The 22,062-nt window shown below is 35.9% G+C and overlaps 1 protein-coding gene across 1 annotated transcript in view; it reads right to left on the bottom strand.

The window, feature by feature from the left end:
* Nucleotides 1-11,406, bottom strand: part of LOC139977985 (cell adhesion molecule DSCAM-like) — a 94,728-nt gene extending 83,322 nt beyond the window's left edge. The window contains exon 1 of the mRNA XM_071987876.1: nt 10,583-11,406. Within this exon, the coding sequence (XP_071843977.1) occupies nt 10,583-10,673 (91 nt within the window). The 5' untranslated portion in view covers nt 10,674-11,406. The remainder of the gene's footprint in view (nt 1-10,582) is intronic.
* Between the last annotated feature and the right edge of the window lie 10,656 nt (nt 11,407-22,062).

Genomic DNA, 22,062 nt, shown 5'->3' with positions numbered 1-22,062 from the left:
GCATGCGGCTTTAACTGCAAGCCTATATTACATAGACTTATACCCACAGTCGTTCTATCTGATTAACCTAATCTGTTTTACAACATTTCAAGGGTATTCCATTTGGCTTTCATTTAATCATTTCAAGATTTTATATAAGGAGATTTTCGGAAGCAGGTTACTTACGCCGCATGGAGTTTGACCAATACCGCGTTTTTTAACTTTATAAGTTGGAGCTTATACGTTGTTATTACGTAACGGTATTCCTAAATGAAGCATCGGACGAGTAGCACGAGAGCTGTTAAGTGTCTTATCGCAAAATTTAAAAGAGAATTTGGCAACTCTTCAAATTCCAAAGTAGGATAATAGTGTCGGTATAAATAAGCAATGTGTTTCAGAAAAGTAGCGGGTATATAAATCACTTGTACATAAACATTTAAATCTGCATACATTTAAATCTTCATACAAGAAAAAAAAGACACATATTAATTTATCGTAGACGGAGGAATAGTAAATGTTTGGCGTCTGCCAGTGGGACCAGTGGTGATGATTATGATGTAACATACAAAGAGAACGCTTGAAAATTCCGCTTTTGGGGGCAGATAATTGTATCAAAGTCTGACTCCATAAAGTTCCTTCTGAGGGAAATACTTTGATCGGGTTAAACAAGAATGAATCGAAGAGTCATTGAGCGAAATAATCAGATCGAATTACCAATAAACATTGAATTAAAATATCAAGTCTCTCTTTTGTTAGATCTCGTAAAGTTTCCATGGGTTGGATTCTGTAGGAAGCCAGCGTGAAACTATAAAATTTCTATGGAACGCCAGCATCCAATGGTTAACATAACGCCCCCCCCCCCCCCCTAACCTGGCAATAAAAAAAAGGCATTTAGAACGACATTGGCCCTATACCCTTATACTTTATATCAAATATTTCGCCCTACAATTTTTTTTCCCCTTGACATCACGCAATCAAGATATATTTTTTTTAAATATTCTTTTGTGGTTAATTCCGTACCTTTTGTTTAAACTTAATTAAAGTTTTAGCAATCATTTCTTTCGTTATAAAAAAAAATTAAAGAAAATAGATACCCAAGGGAAATCAATGTTATATCTTTGTTCATCAGAAATTAGGCATTTAGTTTACACACGTGAATGATTCGAATTAAGACCATGCATGGTCTTCGCAGGTATAATAAGCAAACACAATTTCAACTATATATCTGTATTCTCTCTTATGTTTCTTTGTATTTTTTTTTCGTTGCTCCTTTAATCTGTTTAATAATTTAGATCACCTTTCCAGAAATTGAAGAAATACGTTTTTTTTTTTGGTCTTTGTCTCACGAGTAATTTTGTTATCTAGCTAACCGTAACGGCCCCATCCCGTTCCAAGATATGCATGATAGCGAACCTGTTCAATTAACATTTTCTGACTATGTGATAACTATATATAGCCTATACATAGCAACGCGAGAGGCCGTCGCTCGGCTGTGCAACCTCATGAAGAGAATGAAATATATAAATTGGTTTTCTGATGAAGAATCTTTATGAATAAAATGAAATATCGCAGAAAGATATGTAAGTTTACATCATATGTGGCCTTTAATAATTACAAAAGATTCTTAATTTGGGCCTTATTCTTTTTTATTTACTTTTGTTTTATTTATTTTCTTTTGTTTTGTACTATACAACCTATACTTTCATGCTCCACGCGTCAGTGGGTAAGTTATGAGTTCAATGTATTACCTAACCGTGGGAGTCATACGGTAACCTAACGTGGTAATTAACCTAACTTATTATAGCCTTAGCTAAATTCTATATGGAGCTCTTACTGCGTGCTGCATGTTAAATTATATTTTGTTGTATTAACAGTACGTTATTACTTTGAAACGTAAGATATGACTTACTTTCTCTTTTCAAAGCAACTTGGGTGTGGGGGAGGGACGGGCGAGGGATAAGTATAGGTAGATGGGGGGGGGGGTTGAACTATACCTAAGATCCTAACGTTTGAACTTTTTCATATTCGTGAAATATCTGGACGGGAGTTTCGATATTTGCTGCGAGTCTAAAATATATTTATGTCGCAGCCTTAGTTCACTCGCCTCCCCCCCCCCCCTCCCCGCTCTTTGCTTCCTTATTGTCACGCTGGCTTTGTATATGAATGACGGCAACATTATCGTAGTGACTGATGTATCACCCCACCCCTCCCCACCCCTTCCCTGTCCATATCATCTAACAAACTGGCATCACGAGAAGAGATAAGATTGGACCAGGGAGCTGATACTCTAACGTAGCAGCTCCCTAATTGGACCAAGAAGTGCCTGTATGGGAATCGAAGGACATGCGTTTATAAAACCTACCACATATAGCATATATTACATGGATGGGAAGTCATTTCTGAAAAATACTTCACTGATTCGTAACAAAAGAACGCCAATACATCTATCATGTGGTTCTACTTTGTGAGAGTAAGCAGATCAATAGAGCTTAGAGATAATCAGTTTAACTTGAAGGACGGGGGGGGGGGTGAATGCCTTTCCTTAACTGATTCGTTATTGGATACTTCAAGTCTTGTACAGATTGGGTTTATAAACGTTGCCGCTATTAGGTACAATGTGGACTGTATATGAGCATTGAAGATGAAAGGTTAAAAGCGATTATTAGAAAATAGAAATTAGATGAATTCTCTAGTCAAAAACCTTTTCTTCTTTCAACATGATTTTACCAACAGAATTAAAAAGGTGGTATAGTTCGCGAACTAAATAATTTCCTATAACACGTGCACCTTCCCTGGCCCCCAACAGCCCGCACTTTCGGGAACTCCCACCGCCCCCCTTCCTTGTACCCTCTTTCAGGATATCATTAACACTCTTGGTACCACTCACCTCAGGGCTCAACCCATCCATGTAATCCTTTTTGATAATCAAATATATTTTTTCCTCTGAATCGGCGTATTTATTTTTCACTATAATCGTTCAGCCTCCCTTATGACAATCAGCTTAATATATTACGGTTTTGCGTCTGGTTTTGACAAATTGCGGTAAATCCAAAGTTGTAAATATCTCGCCCTAACCCCCCCCCCCCCCCGCGTCCTTCCCCCTTTTCACTCCGAACGCTTTCCTGTAGAATTATCACATATCATATACAAAGAAATAAACCTAACACAACGCACTAGTGTGTGACTCGCGCCTTTTAATGAAATCTTTTCACAAAACCTATCCATCTTCTTTCACCTTTTCTCTCACTTCTCAAAATCAAAATTCGTCTCAAATCCGACTTAAAAACCACAATATTTTGTTAATTTCTTTTGCGATTATTATTTTTGTTTTTATCTTACTTTCAATATATCTTTCTCCCGCTCTTCGACTCTTCTGTAAATTGTGTCTTGGCAGTTAACGGAGTGTGTCGTTCTTAATTTGAGGTAATTTCGAGTTTTTTTTTTTTTTTTTTTTAACTGTGACCTAGCAACGAAGATTCTTGTCTAGATAAGGTAAACGTTAATTTAGCTTGTTCACTGGCCCCCTTTTTTTCGTCTAATATTTTAGTTTAATCTCTCTGTATTTGTTTTCAGCTATCAAAACAAACATCTCTAAAATATAATTGAACAATTTTTTCCCTCTCTCTTTCTGTTTTTTGGCAAATTCGCGTTTAGAGAAAAGACTGTTGACTTTAAAAGCTTGTTGAAATGTGTTAGCGTCGTATGTTAACATTTAAAGGATCTGTCGCATGTGTTCGCCAAATTTTACGAACACATTATATGCCGTATATTATTACTCACAATATCATTCATAGAACAAGAGACAATACGCCAGGTTATTTTCAATCATTATTGTTATAAAATGACTTTAAAGGCACAAAATTAATATTTTTTGTAGACCGTTTGGGAGTACTGTCATTGTAGTCCTGGTTCTACTAATATGACATTAATTTTTTTTTTTAGAGAGAGAAATGATCCTTTAAGGACCTGAGGCTCATCTATGAAAGCGGCTGAACCACTCAGTCTAATATACTGACCATTACGTCACTTCCTTAGTAACAACACGACACCGATAAGAAAATATGAGACATGTTAAGTCCTCAAATAACGTGCTTACAGTCCGTTACAAATTGAACTGGGCCAAATGGTGTTGAGTATCACCAATAGGTGCTCTCTAATTGTTGATATAAAGTTTAAAGAACATGTTTTGATTGAGTTAATATGAATATTATAAAACGTTGGATTAACATTTTACGCCTGCAATGAAAGGCTGATGGTCTCATCTATATAGCCTTAAAGGAGCACTCCAAATATAAAATATTGCAAAATAGCTGAACATCTTGAAAAACAAACCCAGAATAGTTACAGAAACGTATGTAATACCAGCTTTCATTTTTTTCCTTCTTTTGTGGTATGCAATAAATAAAGACTAGAATTCTTCCTAAATTCATTCTTTTAGTGATGGATATGAATATAGACGGAATTGGTTTTTGATTCTATTGCACACACAAAAAAAATCTCCCATACAAATTCAGATATATGTTATGATATTAATCACATTTTTAATAGAGGATTCCTTTTTTTTTGGCAATTGATTGTTAGAAGTGAAAGTTGACAAGCTTAATAAGCTTGACAACTTTCCCTTCTAACTGGTATTACTTTTTCTGTAACTATTCTGGTTTTGTTTTTTCAAGATGTTCAGCTTCTAACATAATTTTATACCTCTGGAGTATAAGCCTTATAGTTTTAATTAGCTAATGGATTGCACCGTTATAACGATTGAGAGATTCAAATATTTACCACCACTCAATACAATGTTGCTGTCTTTTATACATTGACAAAAGAGTGCTATATCAAAGGGGTGTTCCTCACCTGAGCGATATCACAAGCGTAATATTAATCCATTGATAGTGGGGATGGACGAGGGGGAGGGGGGGGGCTCAACGTCAGATAAATAGATCGTAGAACCAAAGTTGGAAGGCACAAAAATGAAAAATTCGGTCCAGGAATAAAAAGGACCTCTTACCAATTTACTCTTGCCGTTAATGTCAATGACAAATTTAAAATGTCCTGTGAGCAATTAGAGATGAACTCAACTATATGTACTATTGAAAGTAACAAGAAAAAGGGTTATTTATCTTGGAAGCTTCCTCCTCCCCCACCCCTCCCCCGTCCTAGCAACCCCCGAGGCTTACCTTCAAGTAGTAAATAATAGGGAAATGGAATAGCTATATACCTAGTATACGTGTTCATCCCTTACCAAAGAGGGCAATAACGGGAAAGCCTATGAGGACGTGTTCATAACTGTGCATTTTAAATACTGCCGTTAACCTTGTTATGCAATAGTCTGTCATGTTACGTTGTGTTTCGTTATGTTATTTGCTATACCCAATGCAATGTTGGGTAGTGCTATAATGTGATGCTATGATGCCATAGTTTATTATGTTATACTACGCTCTTGTAGGCTATGCTATACTGTGACTTGTTATGATATGTTATGCTACATTATATTATATTATATTGTCATGATCTGGTATGGTGTGTTATGTTTTGTTATGCTGCAATATGTTATGCTACATTATGTTATGTTATAGTTTATTATGTTATGTTGTGTTATGTTTTGTTATGCTGCAGTATGTTATGCTACATTATGTTATGTCATGATATGTTATGGTGTGTTAATGTTTTGTTATGCTGCAGTATGTTATGCTACATTACTTTATGATATGCTATGCTACACGTTAAGCTATGCTGAAAGAGGTTAAAACGTCCATGAGTACGTCCATATATGACAAACAACCCTATCTATTGCCATAGCAAACTGTTGGGTATCTTTGAGAGAAAAGAGCGGTTACATAAGCCAGTGAAAACAACAACACCCACGTACATATAACAATCACAAGACGCCTCATAGTCTTATTAGCGTTATCTCCGTTTATAGTCTTGGTGTAGGCCAACTCACGGAGGTCTAAAGAGTGTCTCTTACCAGCAATTTGAAAGTGGTTAGGACATTTAGCTACGAGTGTTTGTGGGCTTAATTCGAATCCATTCAACCACAGAAAGACAATTCTATTGTGGTTTAATACACCAGACATCTATTCCTCCCCGACCAGAGATATGTCAACTGCTTTTGAGTGAACCTCGTAAAGTATCGATCTATTTAACCCAACACATAATACAATCGATTACCGCATTCTTTAAACTCTGAAAGAAAAGTTTGCAAACTTGAAGGTATTAGTAAGTATATAGGCCTATATAAGACGTTTCGGGATTAGTAGGGTGGGAAGAACATCGATGGCTCAATAGTTTAGCTCAAATGCACATGCTTGTAGTTAGCTGGTATAACATGCTTGTACATCGGGGCAGCGGTGACGAACGTTGAAATATAAGACCCTATATATATATATATATAGATAGAGAGATTGTATATTGTCCTTTCTGAAGGACTCGTTGCACCATGTGTTTCCCACTTTACTCTCATACATACCGGATAACTAATCTAGTTTAAAAGTGAAACAATCCTTTTTGAAGAAAAAAACAACAAATACGATCAAATTTCCAAATTTCATATTTAGCCGCAAAAATCATATTTGAAGAAGAATCGTGTCAAATCAGTCACGGTTTAATGCTTAATATTAATTGGTTCATTTGGGGAATTCTAGAAAATCAAAATGTTTCCCCTCTCTTCCTCTGTTTTAGCCTTTTAAGCTTACTGTTCCCGCCAGTCAGTATTTCCCACTGGTGACCCCCCCCACTTCCATCTCTCCTGCCCCCCATCTGACAAGCACACAGACATTATATCCATCCACATATATCAATGATCTTTATTGCTATATTGTGCTTCATCTATTACAATGTATGGATGATTGCCCACGCTATTTTTTTTATTTATTTCGCCTTCTGTTTTTTTAAATTTATTTATACATTTATTTATCTTAGTTTATATCAAGTTAACCAAAGACTCACGAGTGAGTCAAGTTTGGTAAAGGAAAGATAGTGATTAGTTAATTGTGAGTTTGCGGTATCGACGTCAACCACACTGGGAGCTGAGGATGTCAGAACTTAAGCATGCTCTCAAGGGCTCTTTTAAGAGTATGCCCACATGCCCACATAAACAATCTCTCTGTCATTGAGATCACCATTATAGGGTATGCACTTATGTACCATCAAAGCTTTAACTTGAGTATCTACAATGTATATTGTACATTCTCAAGGTAGTGTGCATTGGCGCGTGAACAGAAATGCTAATTTGGCGGGAAAGTCTTTTTTTTTTTTTTTAATTGTGCGTAAATTAATTTGCACAGGGAATTTAGTTTAAGATATAAATATGTTTCAGGTAATTGTTCTAATATGTACGTAAATGTTTATATGACTTCCTTAATTGTCACTTAATTTTGTTTGATATTGCTTCTGGCAACACCATATTTAACTACGTTGATAAATGGAAAAGTTTCACGGTAAAAAATAATTTAATTATAAACATACACCATCTAAACTAAAAAGCTATATTGGGACCTCCGGATGTATACCTTACCTTACCATATAACAACACGCATACACCCAGTACACGCTGCACATGGTATACCGTGCACTGTTCAACACATCATGAACCGCCACACATTACTATGGGTTTATATGTCAGTGTTAATACGTTGAGTAAAGATACTGGTAAGGTGTCTCAAGATCTTTAAATTTAAACAGTAAATTTAAATACGGTGACTTTTGCCTTGGTAATGCATGATAGATTTATCATTTATTTACTTGTCACTCAGTTTTCCGGGAAACATTCACTTATCACGTATCAGATTTTTTTTTTTTAAATGGCCGTGGGCTCTTCAAAGAAAGTTCCACTGTTGACTTTTGTTTTTATATTATTTTGAGAAAACATACCAATTTCGTATTTTTGCATAAAAGATGTAGTTTTTTATTACAAATGTCATCAGTTCAGTGACTTTTATTGGGTATCCCCCCCCCTCCTCCACACACACACCCTCCTCCCTGTGCATACATAGGCTATATGCAATGTAAGCATATAGACCAGTCTATACGTATACTACAGTATATATACAGGCACAAATTCAAATTAAAACATTCTGTCGCATGCAATGGTGAATGTCGAGCTGAAAATGATCTCTTACTTAAGCATACGGTTTCAAATTAATCATTCCGTTTTTACCAGTTATTATGACGTCACTCTATGCTTATTACATATGCCTAAGTCGTTAACGTCCAATTTAATCTCGTAAATTGTCTTGATGTAAGTCTTTACGTATTTTTTCTCCTTTTCCTTCTATATATATATATATATATATATATATATATATATATATATATATATATATATATATATATATATATATATATATATATATATATATATATATATATATGATCCAGAGTAATATATATATTTATATATGTATTATAATAATATATATATTATTATAATATCTAATTCCTAACTCGAGTTATGGTTGATTAAATGTGACCTATTTTCACTGGCTAAAACCCGGTTAGCCGATCTGCTAGAAGGATACCGGTAATAGGCAGTTGTGTAATGCGAGTACAACAACAGTAGCACGAGGACAAGAACAAGCACAATTCCCTTTACCAGCCTGACGTCACATTATACGAGATCGCGCGAGAACCAGTAGCCTGGTTAATCCTGTACTATATATATATATATATATATACTAAAATCTCCAAACAATGCATCCGGTATGAGTACGCGCATCATACGGGGTACAAAACTCATGAGGGTGAATACAAGTAAAAGAAAGTCTTATATATATGGAATGAGTACCAGCACTGACTCATTAGTTATATTTAGTTCCCATCAACCGTTTAAGTTGTTGATCTCCAAAATCGTCTAAATTTGTGCAATGAACTGTTACACCTTAACCGTGCTTGTCACACTACTGCGCGTGTGTCTTCGACACTATATAACATATATGATCCAACCACGGATGGGTTTCCTATTTTTACCTCAATTAGGCCAAGGTCTGCATATTTGTCCCAATTTTCCGACCTCAACATACTCTTATTACGTAGTGGGAAACTGCTGTACGATATTTCACGTCATGGTGACGTCACTTTGTAATTTAATTACAAATTATGATTATAACATATTTTTCAAACTTCCACACTAATTTTTTTTTTCAATATTGCTTAAATTATATATACAATTGTAATGGAATCCTTATTTAAATTGTTTCTACGAATCCCTTTTTTTTTATTTCAATTTTGAATCAGTTTTTTAGCTATTTGTATTTCAAAATTTTCAATCTTACATCAGCCTAGTGTTCACGTCAAGTTTTGGTTAAAGAATTTAAATATGCTTAGCATCTTTACAGGAACATACGATCCAGGGATGGGTAAGGGGGCTGGGGTTGGGGAGTGGCTGGGGAGGGATGAGGCTGATGGAGGGAGCTGGGGATGGAGCTGGGGAGGGGGCTGTGGAAGAAGCGCAGGGGATAGAGGATTTAAGGATGATACTCTTCTTAATACTTGTTTTTCTTATCAAAAGCCAAAACGACTAAAGTAACCCAATCAGAAAACGCTCCTAAGACTGACCACTTTTGACCACAAGAAATGGCTAACTTATAGACCACGGAAAGTCAGATCTACTTTAAAGGTTATCAGAAGTGGCCCCAAAATTGAGCAATTTTAGCTGAAAATTGCTAAAAGTTCTCCAAAAAGTACTTTCCTAAAGGCTTTGATCATCCATATTATCTCCAGATATTATGTAGAGAGGAGGATTTAAAATAGACATTTATAAATGCCTCGATAATAAAATAGCTTTTGAGGGTGACAATAACGTGTTTGTTGAACTCTGAGCAGTTGTGACCATTTTTGATTTTCTAGCATATTGAGAGGGGAGGAGGGGGGAGGGGGGGAGGAGGGGGAGGGGAGGGAGTGGGGGATACCGTTGACTTTAAGAAATGCCCAAAAAGATACACTATCCCTTTAAAAAGAGCTGTCGTGTAATCCTTCTAAATTGGCTTATATATGTTTCAGTTAACGTTAACGATTTAACTAAGCTCTGACGTTCTCACCATCAAATTAATTAAAGGAAACCGATTCGAGTGCTGTTTGTCAGGTATTGATAGATTCCATAATTTAAGACACTAGCTATAGAGAACGACTAGTGGGAGGCTAAAAATAAAATAAAAACGACACAAAATTGTCAATACATGCGTAAAGTGGCATCTGTGGGCTTCTTTGTAAGAATACTTTTTTCTTTCTTGCCTGTAATGCTCTGAACATTCTTGTAATATACTTTTGCTATTATTGAAAACTTCCCTTTTAAGATTTATTTGAACATGCAAATTAAACCACACCACCGCCCCCCCCCCCCCCTTTAAAGTTGCTCAAACGCAAGTGCGCAATAAACTGACTGTCCATCCCTTACCATTACAAATAGGAGAATAGTCAGGGAATGTTTTAGTGTGTAGCATTACTATAGTAAAATCATGTAAAGATAACACACAGTACAACGCATGACCTTCAACGGAGCCTATAGCTAATACTTATCAGAGAAAGATAACGATATCACGAAAAATGAACAAGTTTTACTAAAATTTATATTTACAATAAAATAGTAAGAAAAAGCGCAATTACTAACCTGATAATAGCCATAAGATCCCATATAAGAACGGCACCATCTTTTGCAAATTCCTGAGCTTTAATATCCAAGTTTTTTTTCCCGTAAACATTCCGCGAAACGGAAAAATATATATATCATTGGGATCCAGAACGAAAATTTATTTCTCAAATTCCATCGAAAATTGTTACTTTTCCTTTGGTCGAATTAAGGACCTTGATTTTATTTATTATTTTTATACTTTGTCCAGATATTTTTTTTCCTATAGGCAACGTATCGTGTTAGCCTAGGTATATATCTTCATCTTTATGATTCAAATTCTTATTAAATGTTCTTAAAAAGAAAAGAAAAGATATTGGTTTCCTTTTACCAAAAAATCACAATCACCAAAATTTGATGTTAAAAAAAAGCAAAAAGATGCGATTTAAGCCACTTGCTTTGAATTAGTTGCATGCGGTATGTTTATTTCGCTAAACTTTTTTTTTTTCTTCTTGCGAGTAAAAATCTTCCCCAAGCATATCTGGTCTTAACAAATTCCGTTCAGTGTCTTTCTGATAAAGAAATCCAAAAAAAAAAGTTGAAACAAAAATATCCAATTAATAAGATGGAACACGTGAGCGTTTGATAAACTTTTGTCCTTCTTATTATACTCAGAAACAAGATTAATTGGACAATTTAAACGAGCAACGTTAATTAAGTATATGCGTCAGTTCGTTGCTTTTCCTCGCAATGAAATCGAAAGCCAACACACATACACACAAACACACGCCCAAGACGCAGAAGAAGTAAAAGAATACCTCTCCCTTCTTTATGGTTAACACACTGTGGCCTTTTCCGCACTACAAACAACAAAACTACGGTGGAACGTCCAACCCAGTTTACAATAGCGCCGTGGCTCGTGCTCATTAAGTTTTTCTCAAGCTAAGGTGGTAGGTGAGTGACAAGTGAACTGCGCATGCGTAAGATGAATAAATGAATATGCATAACTATCTATTGAAAACCACGACGTTATAGTGAGGGAGTTTCTCCTATTTTCAAATTGTCGGTTACCGCTTTTGCCACTTTGCCAAGTTGGCGTAGAGCTAAGTTCAACCAGAGACAAAAGATATAGAATCTCATTTTGTATGTGTTTTATTAAAAACATGTTCAAAATTGAGATAAATTGAGACAAAGAAATTTCTCTAACTAGAAATATATCAGGGGGATTTTTTTTTTTTGGGGGGGGGGGGGAATTTAAATGACGCGACTGGTTTGCACACAGGACTCCTTGTTTAAGTTCGCAGCTCATGGAGAGAAGTGATAAAATCAATGAAATAAGAAATATAAATTTAGGACAACAAAATATTACGAATTTGAAGACGAATTTTGAAGTAAAAACAAATTGTGCTTTTTTTGTCTTTCATTTTCCTTGATTTATAAGAAGGATAAGTCGTCAAATGATGGCAACTTAAAAGTAAAACAAAAAGCGTTCATTAATGTCTCAAATGTACAGCCCCACATTGTGTACAACATGGAGAAAATATGCCAAAACTTGTATCATAAAGACAAAGTCCCCTAGCATATATACGTCTACCGCTGTTGAATATATGTTCACTCTGAACACTTGGGTACCCAATCTTGGCATTATTTTTACCCAACGCTGGTTCCGTATACCACCATACACTGTAATAGAGAAACAAAAACTTGCCCAACTCAGTTGGTTACAAATTTTAACCAGAATTTGGGTGAACATTTACCCAACCGGCATTTTGCCCGACAGCTGGTTAATAAACTGGTCAATAGTGGCCAAAAAACAATATCCGCTTAACCCGATAGTTGGGTGTTTGGTTATACCAAATGGTTGGTTGGTTAAAAAGCTTCAAACCTTGAAGGGGCATACAAGTATTGCCACAAAATATAAAGTGTGTATAAGGACAAGAAGATGACACAAATTGAAAAATCTTCTTCTTCATCGTTTAAACAATTAATGTGTAAAGACTGCTTATTAATAGGCAAACGATGCTGAAAACATGATTTATATCTTGTCTGATAACTGAACATATATTGGATAACATGGCAGAAATATAAAAATTGTAACATTTTGTATGAGACGTCTATTTAACGTATACTTTTATAGAATTAATACTCAATCAACCCAGATGGGAACCAAAAAATATATATGAAAAAGATATTTGTATGTATAGAAACTTGTTTCCCAAAACACCACTGTATGTAATCTTCAAACTTGTAACTCATTGTATGCAGTGACTTATTTCAAAGTAAATCACTGATTAAATATTTTCATTATTTGCTTGGCACAACCAAAGTAATAATGCTTTTAAGTTATCGTCCTTCGGAATAACTAAAAAATAACCTGAAAACCATATGTTTCTTTTCTTTTACAAAAAAATCAGCAAGAAACATGCAAAACCAATTGGTGACTCATCCAATCATGATTTGTGTTCGAAATTTCTTTAAATTTGCATAATTGAATAATATTTCCATTACTTGGATGATAACCATATAATCTCATAAATATTTCCTATTACCAGATAATTTGAAAGAAACCAAGTTAAATATACATCATCTAATCTATTGAGAGTAGTGTAAGGGGTTCCTGCTTAGGCACAAGTTTCAATTTAATCCACAGGTGTTAATATTAACCACGGTTAGAGACTGCTTGTAAATAACATAGCCGCAGTATCTTTCTATGATGATAATGATCAATGAAGGTGTTAATAAAATGGGCGTGCACACATTTTTAAAATAAGTGTACATATTATAGTATACTCCTTTTCAACAAGCAGGCATCCTCTCATGGCGAGGAAATACTCCACACTTACATTAATCATGCTACATGAATCATGTTTGATTAACATATGAATTTAAACACAAATATCAACATCTTACAACATGAGTATATAAACAACAAAAATAAATCTTGTTTTCACTTATAAGCCATGCACAGGTTTATATAATTTTACGAACACAACAATTATTAACGATGTTTTTTATTGTCTGCATTAATCTTGGTTAGCAATGAGTGAACTAACATACAAACAGCTGGTTTGAAAATTTAACATGAATAAAACTAGTGCTGTTTAGATAGGATACAAAAAAAGGTAGTGATGATGTTTTATGTAGGAATTATACCTTATCTTGGGTTGGAGATAATATATTCAGTTATCTTGGGGCAACATTGTGTATACACAATTGGATGTTATTGTGAATGGAAATTATGTTACTACCATATGCAAGCTATTAAAAAACAAATTCACACTGGTCAAAAGAGGTTTCTGACAGCTTTAGGTAGAATATAGTTGTGGTTAAATCCCCTTTGTTGCCAAAATTGAACATACAAACAGCTTGCCAGTTACCCTTCATTCCTGCTGAAGAGAAACAAAATCAAACATAACAACACCGGTCACATTTGTCAGAAAATCTAAAGCATGCAATTCCAACGTTCTCTACTTGTGTTTTTTAACATGCTGCATGCTTGAATATTAACCAGTTGACATCTATATAAACTATATATTCCTCTTTCAAGCGACGAAGATATGATACGGCAATGAAATCTCCAATGAAAACTGTAAATGTTGTCCCTATTTGAATGTTGTAAACTTCAGAAAATCGTACCTAATGAGTCCTCGCAATGGGCAGTTTAGTTTATTGAGATTTACACCGATTTCCTGATTCGCTGTGCCTATATATGGAAATATTAACTTCTCATCAGTGCTTCAAAACCCCTACCTATAGGGTGTATAATCTTAGAATAAGAACACCACCTTACATGTGGTTGCATCCAAGGGCGGTGGAAGCACTTTTAATCTGGGGGGGGGGGGGGGCACCGACATCAAAGGGCACTTTGCAGCAATTCGATTGGACTGATGCAGCCTTATATTTAGTACCCTTTATAACTCTTATTGTATTATCTTATTTGCGTATACACATCACTCCATCAACGCCCCCCCCCCCCCCTTAAGGAAAATATGCATACTAGCACTGCAATATCCAATGTGCAAATTGGGAAACAAGGAACAAGTTTTCTTTTGAGACAAAATGAGGTGAAATCATGCTAGTTGCTAATATAGGAATCTTCCGAATTAGAGTTTATTCCTTGTTAATATCTAAACAAATTTTTTCCATTCCAAATTAGCTTTGAGATTGACCCACAGAAATTCATTCAATGTCAGGGGCGTAGCCAGGATTTGCAAAGTTTTATGCACGACTATCTGAGCGGAGCGCCACCATCAGTTGGCGCGGAGCGTACAAAAAAATATTTTGGTTTTACAAACCCCTCAGATGGCCGGAAACGGCCCTTCCCGAGTGTTCATTCTGGTCCCTGGCCTCTTGCTAACTTGAGACATCTCAATTCCTATGTAGAAAAAGGGCACATTTTTAACCTGAGGAAAAGTGGGGGGGGGGGGGACACGTGCCCCCTGTGCCCCCCGGTTCCGCCGCCCTTGGTTGCATCTAACATACATCATAATGGTATAGAAAGCTCTATATTGTAACAAATATAATAATCCAATGTGTTAGAATATTAGGTAAATTGCATGCCATATAAACTGGTGATAACAATCTTATAGTGATGCCGTGAGGGCAAGATTTTGTATCCCATTAGGCGGAATGCATTAGATCTGATGGTACCTACCAGCTGAAGAATCTAAGTCCTGGTGTGGTCTGATGCTGAGTCGAAGAGCCACTCGCAAATCTCTTATGTTTCTTTCGTATGTATCTCTAGTGGTCCTCAAGCCATCCAGATGCAGGATGGCTTTTGGATACCCTAGCATATACTATCTTATAGCCGGTTGTGTGTATACATGCATCTGGCCTAACCTAGCCTAACAACGCATGCAGGAATGAGCCTGGCGTAAACTACAAAAATCACGGAACTTTGCAAAAATTGCGGTATAGGCTCCAGTTTGCGTATGCTACAGTGTGTTAGGATGATAGTTTTGTCCCCGAGGTAGAAAAGAAATCACGGATATTCCGCGAATTCGCGGAAAAAAGCTCATGCCTGGTAAGGCTTATAACGGTAGGCCTATAACGGTAGGTTGTATTTTCACTATCACGCATATAACCGTATCACCAAAATGACAAAATCGACATAATCCCGTTACTTCAACTTTACCTTTAAACAATGGCGTAAGGTTAGTCATACCCCATTGATCTAGCAAGAATTTTACTTAGTCATCTGCCATGGTTAGACGATTTCTTAGTTGTATCTGATAGTTTCGCCAGCTTGAGATTGTTGTACGTAGGAAGCCGCCAGACTGAGCCACAAGTGTAACGAAATATACCTGTTGGCGCGAAATTTGATACGGGTTTTTAACCAACAGCTGGGCAATACCATCGAGGATCTGTTTCGTTAACCCTTATTTGGATTTTTAACCAACGCTTTTTAACCATCTATTTTTAGTATAGAGTATATTTATAACTGCAGTCGCTATTTGCAACCTCAGTAGCTTGATTGGTCACATTTGTACTGAGCCAGAACTCAAACATACATTGCAATTACTACCAAGAGTAGCGATCTAATTTTTCTGTTTCGAAAAGAAGACATAGGCCTATTGTTTTGGAATGGATGTACATAAGGCGAGTGTCTTACTTAAGCTCACGGCTTTACGAGCGCAGGAGATGATCAAGGGAGCGCGCCTAAGTGTCAATTACTGAATATTGCGATATCGGAGAGCAAAAAGTTCTTCAGGTATTTTTGGAAATTTGTTCCCGGCAAAGGACGTTTTCGCCTATTTTATTTTGTACATTAAATTCGTTGTTGTATAATTGTTTTAACTGTACATGTAGTAGAATCTACAGGCTACTGTGCTCCGCCTCCCCTCCATTACCCCCTCCCCGGGCCACCCGCCCTTCCATTCGAATCGTGCTATACGGCACCATGTGCACAGGACACACACAAATTTGCCAGTCCTTAAATTGCTGCTGACCCAACCCCCCCCCCCCTCCTGCCCCCTTCCAACTCAGATTTTCCAATCATGGTACATGTATTTCCCTTTTCCAAAGTGACTTTTCTGAGAATTTTACTCTTGTTTTTAAAGTCGTCTTTTAACAGTTGGCGTTGGCGTGGAAACCATTTTCCAAACACGAACACTTTCATATAGTGGCATATAGGCTACTACTATGATATATATATATATATATATATATATATATATATATATATATATATATATATATATATATATATATATATATAGCCTAGTGGTATATAGACTAGTTACCAAACTTAATAGAAACTACAGATGGGTTAATAGGTTTGTTTGACACACCTGCCGCTTTCAGTCCTTTATTTATATTTTAAGAGAACACAACACTACCAAATATTTGCCATTTAGCAACGTGACCCGTTTACCCTTTCTTCTTATCCACGCATGTAACCCCGGAGTTGTTGGCCTAACCCCCATATAGTAACCAATGTCTCTCGTCCCCAACCCAGAACAATGTTTCATTTTGTACTTTCATCTGTGCATAATGACATCATGATACACCTGTTGTGTGCATTCTGTTTTTATTCTGTTCGGTTTCTCAACAAATATATAGGCCTATCCATATTTGTCCCCCTATTGTTACTCCTTTCTCGTGGTTATTTTTTTATTTGCTTATTTATCATAGGGGTTCAATATTGTCGGATATATTTATTCAAGCCTCACCTAGTAATTCACGGATGGTAAAATTTAAATAAAGGAAAAGTCACCAATTTGACTATAAGAGTCAAAGGTATGCTTCTCGGATAGTGTCATATATGTTTAACCATTGTCAACGGTAAGCCAATTGTACATACCTCTTTGAGTATACGCACGTCTCAATCATACCAGTATACTATAGTCTATATTTTTCCTCTGTATCTTTTATCTCACTCCAGCTCTCGTTTGATATTTAATTTTCATTGCTAACGGTTCATTAGCTAAATGCCACGTGCTCGGATAACTTGTAAAGACACCTACCCTCCGATAGCCATTGTCTACAAAAGAAATGAACCAAATTATTATATGAATTTCACTTAACTATAGCCTAAGGCACGCGAACTTGTGTGTTTTGTGGTCAGGTCTGCACGTGGCCAAACGTCGAAAGGCGATGTTCATTTCTGTGGTAGTGGCCGCGTACTATTGTTGTGGGCACGCGCGCATATACAAGGATGTTACGAGGGGCGTATGGCAGGCGACAGGGCGTTAAATTCCTTACAAATGGTACGTCCTATATATATATATATATATATATATATATATATATATATATATATATATATATATATATATATATATATATGTGTGTGTGTGTGTGTGTGTGTATTCAATACTTCCCTTCATAACTGAGTCGTCAATTTCGTTCAAACGAAATTGATTAAATCTTTCCAATTTGATAAATTACAGTCTCATTATTTTAATACAATAATATGCAATACAATTTAATAACTTTTTCTACATTAATATCGTACCAGTGTATGTAACACAAAATCTGATTATTCCCATAACATCACGTTTGGTTTATAAACTGAAGGCTTCATACAATTGTTATTGTTGATCGGTATGTGTTTTTTCTTCACTTAGCAAGAATACGCAACTTGATTAATAAAGAAATGTATTATGATTATTATTAAAGTAACAGTCATTGTTATAGCATTTATAGTGATCTTTACAATTCCCGGTGATTTAAGCAATTTTCTTTCGAATTTGCTTCAATATAAGATCAAATTTAGTGAGTTGAAGTCAAGAATCTCCACATATCTGTGTGTTTTCTTGTTTTCTTTTGTGTGTGTTTCTTTGTTCGTGTTGTTATTTTTTCTATTGTTTTAGTCTTTTGTTTAATATGTTTCTACTTTACCAAATGAATTTCTTATTGAGAAATTATTAACTAAACAATATATTTCATTACATTTAAAAAATATTCCAGCCCCAAATGACACTTAATTGACATCTCTCATTCAATTAACTGCCAAAATGTCAAAACACCTTTTTTTTAAAACTTGTTCTGGCTTCGACTCACCGAACAAAACGCATGCTATGCTCTCTGTACAATTCAACTTAACAAATTGTCAATGATCAAAATGTCTCCAGACGTTTACAAATACAGCTGTAGCATTTACACGCATATCGAGCCCCAATGTTTACCCCATTCAAATACCTGAATAGCTTTTTCAATGGTACTTTGTAGGGGTACCTATATAACAAGGAGGTTTATCATAACACCAGCATGGAGGCGAGATTCAGTAATGCTTGGAGGTTCGAAAGAAAAACACAGTCTGCGGTAAAGTTAAGAAGTGTTAAGAAGGTAGTCATTTAACGAGTCGCTGGAGTTATAAATGGGAAGGGGTGGTGAGGAGGGGTGGTGGAGAGGGTTGGGGAGGGACTGGGGAGGGATGGGGAGGGGTGGGGAGAGATGAGGAAGGCAGGTACTCTGTACTTCTAATATTGTCCTTGTGTACCACGAAGAAGGGATGCAGACGTTTATGGCATAACTTCCAAGAAACATGAGCTCGGATGGGTGTTATTATGGTTCCTTTGTAAATTAGGGGAGGTATGGAGTGTGAGGGTACGTATTCCAATAGCAAAATTCTCATCAGTTCCAAAGAGTTTGTTTACTCACTGAATCACAAGTAACAACAAGAACAAGAACCGAAAACAACAACAAATCCATTTCGTCTAAAATAAAGTTGCCAAAATTACAATCAGTGATGGTATTTGTTGTTGTTATTCTTCTTACATCTCAACATATGTAAATCGTTGACATGTTGTTTATGTTGTTCTTGTATTGTGCTCGTTTGGTTATCATCTTTGTTTATTTTTATGTATTTATTTATTTATTTTTTATTTATTTATTTCATTTCTTTTGTATTTTTTTAAACCTTGTTCAATCAAATAGTATACACGACATTTTTCCCCCTCTTCCCTAATTCCTTTTCCAAATCTAGAACATACAGTAAACATAAACACAATATAATATACACTGACAAAAAGAAAACCGAAGCATAATACAAATGAAGAAACATAAGATCATAATTTAATTCATCCCTGCCTGACTTCAATCCGTTACTGTTACGGTTATAGTTGTAGGTATATATATATATATGACATTGTATCGCATTTATGCTACACTAAGTGCTCGTGGTTATGCCCCAGGCATGAGTAATAACTCCTTCCTTATATGCTTTATAATGACTCTTAATAGCGATAATCATAATGGGTTAGATATCGAGACGTCCTCAGAAAGTTGTCAAATTTGACAATACCCCAAAGAGTTAACATGGCACCTGCGAATAGCTACGGTATCCTCTAGGTACCATCTGCACGAACGCGTTCATCAGTTCACTGATTTAAATAGTCATGGACTTTTAGTTACTTACGGTGGGAATGCATGTTTTAAAACCATGTTTTTAGTACACGAGTATAACTACATGAGTGCACCGAGTACCCGTAGATGTTTCTGTACTTGGTATGAGTACCATTACGAGTACACGACCGGAGCATCAGTACTTAATATTGCAAATATACCAAAATCCTATATGTATGGACCCCCCCCCCCCCCAATGTCCCCGAGTTCCGGTACCAGTGTCTCGAATACAAGTGTGTGTGTGTGTGAGGCGAGTACGGGGTACAGAGGCAACTCTTCTAGAGTAGTATTCCAGTCGGACTCGCTACATGTCTGTTGTGTACTCTGTGAAAGTCGAAATTGTTATTCCTCGTAACCGTCTTCTGTTCGTGTGACGTCATAATATTTAAACCATTTTGGCAGCCAAAATTCAAATAAAGATTCGAATATGGGAAATTTAGGTTAGTCACCAAATCTTTATAAGTGAAAAAAAAAGAACACAAGTAAGTTAAACGGTTATAATGGGTAGCTGACGTTGACCGCTGTAAAAACAAAATGGTGGGAAATGATCTCTATCTGTGAATTAAGCCACAACCTCAAAGCAGATATGACTTTTTATTTTAATTTTTAAATGATTGTGATATTTTGTTACGGAATCTGGCAACATCATAGTGAACAATGCCATCATGACAATATTTGAATAGATTTGCTTTCTTTGTGATAATTATTAAAACATTTATCCACTAATGAAAACAACAATTCTACAAATTGATGACGTAAGCAAGCATTTCTATAATCTAGACGTTTCTCATTTCAAGGATAAATTAACGGAATGTGGAAGACTTGAACAAGTCTAAGATGTAAAGGAACACTAAAACTGTGATTTTTCCCAAATAGAATGATTTGTTTTGCCTAAGCTAATTTTTGAAGTTCTTCATCGGATGTAGTTCTTAAACGGACCAATGGGGTATGGGGTTCTCCAGTCTCCTTTAAGTACCAAACGGGTCTGAAGAAAACAGTATGTGGTTAACAGAACCATATTTGTCATTCAATTATATTCCCTCTCTTAGAATAGATTTCATTACGATTTCCTGCATTTCATAGCGTCACTTGAATGTCAAACGTATAGGGCTCTTTTTAGGCTAATAATAAACAAAAATTGTTGGTATAACGGGAGGCGAAATGGTTATGTTCATTAAGAGGCTCCGTAGTCACTCTTTTACCGCCGCGCTCTGCAGGGATGTACACGAGAAACCTATCCTTCTTGTACTTTCCTGTATCCGTAGAGAGCAGGAAGAAAGGTTTGTCGTCGAATATCGGTGACATCCTCCAGCGATCAATAACGGTGTAAGTTTACAATTTTGTTACAGATGGGATGAAAATAATAAGTCACGCTGGGATATTTGGGTGAATTTCATTAGGTCAAGTACTAAAAAAGAGTATAGAATAAAAAAAGTAGCCTAATGGAAATCTTTTGTTTCTAAGAATCGAGAAATTTCACAAAAAGAAGTTTTAAGTCTTTTTTTTTGTGTGGCTTGTATTGAGGTTTTCTTTTTTATGAAGCCGTAAATTTTCACTCGAGTCCATTCATTATACAGTTTAACGACATTAGTTGTGACACTTTGCCCAGTATTCAGTAATAATCATGTTATAACCGAAACTCGTTGTACCTCAATAATCACTCTTTTGTGCCATTTTTCGCCAAAAAATTGTGACGTCTGGTCTTGTCTTTCCTCTTTGTTCTATTTGTCATCCGTTTGGTTTTATATTTCCTTATATTATCATGCCTGATTTTTTTATTTATTTATTTATTTTTGCTGTTGTGTTTTGTTTTGTATTGAGTTTGTGTTTACGTTTGGTTGTTTGCCTGTACATTATACAGCAGTTGTAGGCCTATGTTGCGTCAGCCGGGATATGGTACGATATAATAGCATAATGGTGTTCTTGTCTTTCTCTATCCCCCCCCCTCCCCTCCCCTATCTCCACCCATCTCTCTCCCTTTTGTCTTCCCTTTGGTTTTATATTTCGCAACTTTATCATTTGTGATAGTTTCTTTTTGTTATTGTTTATGAAGATTTTTTGGGTTGTTAGACGGCTTTTTTATGTAGGGTTAATTGTTTGCCTGTACATATCTGGAAGTTGTTGACGTATATTGCGTCGGTCGGGATATGGGTACGGTGCGCGATAGCTTCGCG

Source organism: Apostichopus japonicus, chromosome 12 (genome assembly GCF_037975245.1).
Source record: "Apostichopus japonicus isolate 1M-3 chromosome 12, ASM3797524v1, whole genome shotgun sequence".
In the NCBI taxonomy this organism is placed as follows: Eukaryota; Metazoa; Echinodermata; class Holothuroidea; order Aspidochirotida; family Stichopodidae; genus Apostichopus; species Apostichopus japonicus.
The sequence above is the reverse complement of the archived record's forward strand: the minus strand, read 5'-3'. Positions and strand labels throughout refer to the sequence as shown.